The 6,000-nt window shown below is 40.0% G+C and overlaps 1 protein-coding gene across 3 annotated transcripts in view; it reads right to left on the bottom strand.

Moving 5' to 3' along the window:
* Nucleotides 1-288: 288 nt before the first annotated feature.
* The window catches only part of galnt13 (UDP-N-acetyl-alpha-D-galactosamine:polypeptide N-acetylgalactosaminyltransferase 13), a 47,742-nt gene continuing 42,030 nt past the window's right edge, over nt 289-6,000 (bottom strand). For 2 of the 3 annotated variants that reach the window (XM_042495121.1, XM_042495122.1), the window contains exon 13: nt 3,317-3,364. Coding sequence is in view for 1 of the 3 variants with exons in the window: in XM_042495123.1 (XP_042351057.1) it covers nt 3,224-3,364 (141 nt within the window). In the remaining 2 variants the exon portion in view is untranslated. Of the gene's footprint in view, nt 3,365-6,000 lie in introns of all 3 variants that reach the window. The other variant, XM_042495123.1, reaches the window with a different exon arrangement.

The following is a 6,000-nucleotide window of genomic DNA, read 5'->3' as shown; positions in this document are numbered from 1 at the left end:
AGCATTTTAGAAAAATAATTGGTTCTGTATGTACAACAACAACAATGGTGATAGAAACATGTCAACAGCTTTATGTACAATAACATTTGTTGCCTGATTAACAATGCAGAGAAAAGTACCTGTCACATTTTCATGGTTGATGTGTGTGTTGATATGCTAAATGTTGGCTTAACTGTAACTAACTGTTTGATCAAGCATCAATATGACAGTGACATATTTATGAGATATGATTTAATATCAATATGCACTTTTTTTAACTTGTAATGAAAAAAAAGATTAAACATTCTTCTTTTCCAACACTAAAACAAATAAAAATGTTCTAAAAAACCAATAAACCAAATACAAAACAACTCTCTAAAGGCACACGTAACTATCCGGCTCCAGGATAATCGTGATTTCTCAGGATACTGGTAGCAGGAATCTGAAATCTTTCAAAAAACGTCAGTACTGATGCTCTCGGACAGCCAAGAAAACACAGTAAAGTATTTCAGAATACAGCTGTAATCATTTAGGTAAACTTTTACATTCAATAACTTGCTAGCTCCTTTCCCGCAACCACTTATTTAAAAAAAGAAAAACCCTGCTATTAATAAACTTCCATTGAAATCCACAGAGCTGCCTCATATTTTCATACTGTAATTCCTGTTTCACGAACATGGAACATTATGTGATTAATCAGGGAGGATAATAAAGCTGCACTCTTGTTTTAACCTCTATTCATTTTTTAGATGACAGTTTGAAATCTATTTTTTTCAAATGTCTCCTGACATCCACCTTAATGACTTAAGCCCGACCAATAAACCGGCAGATATTCGCTTTTAACAGACATGTTTTTATCTGCCTATGTCAACTGACAACAAAGATTAAATTAAAGTACAGAAAAGCCAACGATATGTTTGAGGTATTTTAGAAATAGTGAGTCCCTTACATTCTTAGGAGCACTAATAAGTAAACCATTTAATTATTAAATTTGCCCGATAGGGAAACAAGTTACTTCTAGGGTGTTCTGACACAAAAAATTTAGAAACCGATTCACAGACACAAGAGTCACAACAGTCTTTTTTGGCCCAATGGCATCACGTGACTGTGTAATTCCACTTTTGACCACTGAAAAAATTGGCTTTAAAGCCTGGTGCTTCTTCCTTGGGGCTTAGGGGCCACATGGTTCAAACTAATGGGGGACAGCATTTTATCTCCAAGCCATTTACTATCTGACAGCAGGGCAAAAACACACTTAATTCAACCAAATGGCTGAAACTTTGAGAGCAGTCAGCAAGAAAATAGTCACATTAAAACCATATATTGAGAATATCATGTTTTTTGGTATGGTTTGTATTGTTATTAGTGGCACTTTCTGTGCCTTAAAACCCTCTCGAATTATCTACATCTGGACATATTTTGACCTAAAAAAAAATCCTGGATTGATACGATGTAAGAGTACGGACTTGAACAAGCCTGCAAACTAGCTTAGCCTAGCTATCTTAGCTTGGCTGTACACTGGCCTGAAGTGGCTGAAAAGACAAAACCAGTATTGCAGATTTTGGACATCAGATGGTTCAAACTGAGACACTGTCTTGGTCTTGCCCGGATTGTGAGCATGGACCTTAACTAAACAGGGCTGGGAGCCTGTTGACTAGCTTGGTCCCCTGCTGTGTTGACAGGTGTAGCAACTGTGAACTTTGAGTTTTCTGTAGACACTTTTTGGTCAACTATGTACACGTTGCAATGAGCAAGCAAGATGGGACCAAAGATGGCTTTTCCAATTACAAAGAGGAAGTCGAGAACATAAAAACATCTGAGCTTAAAGTCAAGAGAGATCGCAGGTATTGCCAAACAATAAACTTAATATCGGATTTGACTTCTTTGTCCTCTCATGTTGGACTGAGGGACACACTGGACACTACACTGACTTACTATCACCTCTAAAGTTACAGATGCCACGGCAAGACTGCATGAGCTAACTGGTTAGCATGCTCACTTCAGTAGATATCTCTATCTTGTTGCAACACAATGCATTTCTTAAATGTTTTAAACTACAATTCTGGCCATATCTTACACATTGTACCTTTAAGGAATCCTAATAAAACAAATGAATGTAATTTGTTTATTTTAAAGTCAAACTGAAATAACAATTTAGTTTTTACACTTATCATTTCTGTTTGATTTGACTTGTGTACTTATTTGGTTTCTAATTACCCAAAAAAAAAAAAAACGTTCCTCCCACATGTTAAAAGTTGGAAAGGGACAGACTGCTTAAATCAGGTTGATAGCCGACATCATGTGGGCTTGCAAAAAGAGAAAAAAAAAGCACGATGACACTTTTCAGTCAGCAGAGAACAACGGACGTTGACAGCGTGACACTGGCCCAGTCAGTCACCAGCCGGCGTGGGGAACGCCCACCTAGAGCTCCAAGCTCAGACATTGTTTCTACAAATATATCTGCACAGTGTTAACCTATAAAAAACCCCACAAACGCTAAAATATAATTATACTGTACTTTACATTTCAGTTTGATTTTAAAATCAAATATCAGTGCACATACAGTATCAGGTGTTCTGATACTCAAATATCAACACCAGTATCTGCTTCACAACTACAGTATTGGTCGGGCTCTGTTAACGACATCGCTTCCTGTTTTTTGAATGTAACTCTGATATGGAGAGAGGATGAGCAGCAGTCATGACAACAGTCTTTTTTCAGATGGTACCTACAGTGGACACGTGTGCACTGCACGTACACAACACAAGGAAGGTCATTTACAGTGTGGACCATCGCAGAGACGTACCTCGCAGTGTTCCTGTTAAAGTTGCTCTTCTGTTTTGTTGTTTATCGAGCAGATAAGCAGCAGTCTGAGCAGCACAGTGGATGCACGGCTAGCAGCTGGCCGACACAGTGTGAGTGCTTTGATTTTAATGTTCTCCATGCACAGACCTCACACATCGTTCTCTCTGCTCAGACACAACAAGGTCCCCAAAGCCACGGCTCCTCGTGTCGCCTGAACGGCAGGTGCAGCTTCGCTCAAACTGCGAGCTGTAAAAGGAGACGCCTCCATAATGGAAGATAAGCCGCTGCTGCCTGGATCTCTGTATTGGCTGGCCAGGCTGTTACAGGAAGAGCCGTATGGTGTGCTGTGGTAAGAGCCACCTGGCGAGGGCGTGGAGAGCCAGGGACTTGTTAGGATGAGGACCAAAAGGCGGAGGGGGGAGAGAGGTGAGGCGAGGGATCAGACGCTCAGGGTCATGTTACGAAGCAGCCACTGCTGAGCGCGGCTGCCGTTGCAGTCTCTCAGGGTGGGGACCATCTTGTCCTCCTCAGACGGCATGTCCAAACACTGGTTGCTGTTCACATGCAGCAGGGTGAGGCGCTGGTGAGTGAAGGACGACAGGCAATCAGATATGAACACGTACACATTAATGCACCAACACACACACATACTTGATAATGTTTTGTCTGAGTCAAGAGTTATTTCAGCTCTTCTCTGGAGAAAGCTGAATCCACCTGGATGACTAAGATGAACTTTCACAGACACACTTCCAAATATTGATTTCCCACGTTTCACAAAAATACCTTTCGACCCGACTAAATGGCCTGAGCTTGTTATACTCAGTAACTGTAGCTGGAGCAAGAAAAAAAACAAAAGACACATCAAGAGAGCAGGATGTTCTAGTCGAGAAAAAGTGAGAGTGTTGCCCCTTATACAACACGACGTGCACTGAGCTGCTCGCAGAGTTGAGGCTCCTGTCGGTGGGGAGACTGTTGTCATGGCCACTTTACAGGAAGGATTTCTCTGTGAATGACTATTGAGCATCAGAAGCTCCAAAATGTCAAGAGACAGAGAGAACTCATTTCTCCACTTCAAACAACTGAAACCAGCAGCAAATGTTTGCGTTCATAACTGCATTAAGTAATATTTTGGACATTTCAGATGTATCACAGGCCTCACAGCCAGAGGGCTCTGTGTATGAACCTGCCGGCTGGCTGTGGCCCTTCTGTTTGGAGTTTGCATGTTGTCTGCATATCAGCATGGGTTTTCTTCGGGTTCTCCGGCTTCCTCCAACAGTCCAAAGACATACAGGTCTATTTAATAAGGTCTGTGGTTAACACAAGCTGAAGAGACTTTCATGTTTTGTTCTGCGACATGAAAAACATCAGTAAACATATCATTTGCAAACTTGAAGTTTTTATAAGTCTTATATAAAAAGACGGTGGCTAACAAATGTCTGAATGAGATTACAGAATGTCATCAGGCCGAACCAGGCCGAACGCGCCTTTCCAGCCTTTTGTTTATAGGTTCACAGATTTAAAGTATGTGATTGGCACTGCGGTAGACACTTTTCCTGGCTCTGATGGGTTGTTTTTGTTCAGGCACACCTGGTTTTTGAAAAGATTTTTTTTTGTCACAGATTATCTGTCAGGATATAGTGTCAGTTTCAGCAAATATGACAAACTTTTAAAAAATTACCTACTGTTGCTTTAATGGGATCAGAGGACAGATAAAGGGTGGATGGATGTTTTAAAGGAGATGCTGTGATATAAAATGGTGTCTAGTTGAGCCAATTCCACCCTTAATCAACACTTCAGTCTGCAGCTCACAGTGGTTTTCTATTGTTTTTGGCTCAATGTTTTAGCTTGAAGTGATACAAAGCTCATTTTATTAAAAAAAAAAAAAAAAACGTTAGAAGAAGACAATTATGCAAACATGCTCACTGTGACACTGGCATGTCTTGGTGAGAAACTTGAAAAAAACAGAGCCATTGTTAATGTTGTTAGTAACACCTTCAGCTGTTTGACAAATCAATCAATGCTCCAACTGTTTTAGCAATAACGCTGGCAGTTAATAAATATGGGTTTAACTGTGTCACACCACTGGAGGATTTTTAAGGGTGGATCTAGATTTAAAGCCCCGCTCCAAAGTGTTTTGGCATTTTATAACATTTCAGATTTTTCCAAATCATTTCCCAACAATGTTGAACAATCACACTATTTGATAAATTTGTTTTTTAAAGAATTACCTTTGTGCTCAAAGTGAATAAAAGAGAGTTGTCGCTACAATGGGAAGATGACTAACGACCAAAGTAAAAGCTGCATGTGATACGTCATCCTCCAAGCTTGAGCAGGTGCACTGTCAGCTGCAAATCACTGTGAGCTATTCAACTTATCTTGTACTTTGTCTACTTTGACGACGTCACAGATGTGGACCATTTGTGGAGCAAATGTGCCACTGAATGTGCGTACATACAGCATCAGCTTGTGTGAGTCACAGGCAAAACAAGACAGAGTTTAAATTTAGGATCATGAGGATTGTTTCTTCAGTTTTTGGACCCTGCACAAAGCTTTAAAACTTGGACCCTTCAGTGGGTTTGTGGTGTATGGAGAAGTTAGCATCTACAGACTACAGTAGGCTGTGTAAGGGATAAATTTACAAAACAACCGCCAGCTGGTACTGAAAAAAATAAATGCACTGATCAAGAACGCAAAGTGGAAGCCTTATTTGATACAAAGTAGCTGATATACAATTTGGCTAACCTACTTATCAAAGAAAATTAGAATTTGACAAAAGAATTTATTTAAAATTAAGGTATTTCATTACCTTGTTGTTGTCATGGAAACTAGCAAACAAACTAGTTGCCCATATCAACTGTCAGTTAAAATCATTAAGCTAGGCAGTCATCATTGACGTTAGATTAATATTCATTCAAATTTCCTTCAGGTGAAAGAAGTGGAGAAAAATCGGCCAACTCCTAACTTATGTTAGAATGACTGCTATCACTATGCATGTTAAATCCATGCTATGACTTTGACAGGGATACTAGAACAGCAATCTGGATGGAGTGGTTATGGGCTACATCTGACCACTAACAACAGTGTTTGAGAAAGAGCGTTAACCCAAAAAACAAAGTAACACTAGCTGAAGTGGGGCGGCTACTTCTGACCTCAAACATTCCTGTTATTTTTGTTGTTCACTCTGCAGTTTTCCCCGTCCTCTCAAATGTACCTCCT

The sequence above is a fragment of the Plectropomus leopardus genome, chromosome 10 (assembly GCF_008729295.1).
Source record: "Plectropomus leopardus isolate mb chromosome 10, YSFRI_Pleo_2.0, whole genome shotgun sequence".
Classification (NCBI taxonomy): Eukaryota; Metazoa; Chordata; class Actinopteri; order Perciformes; family Serranidae; genus Plectropomus; species Plectropomus leopardus.
Note: the sequence above shows the minus strand (reverse complement) of the source record. Positions and strands in the feature narration are given on the sequence as shown.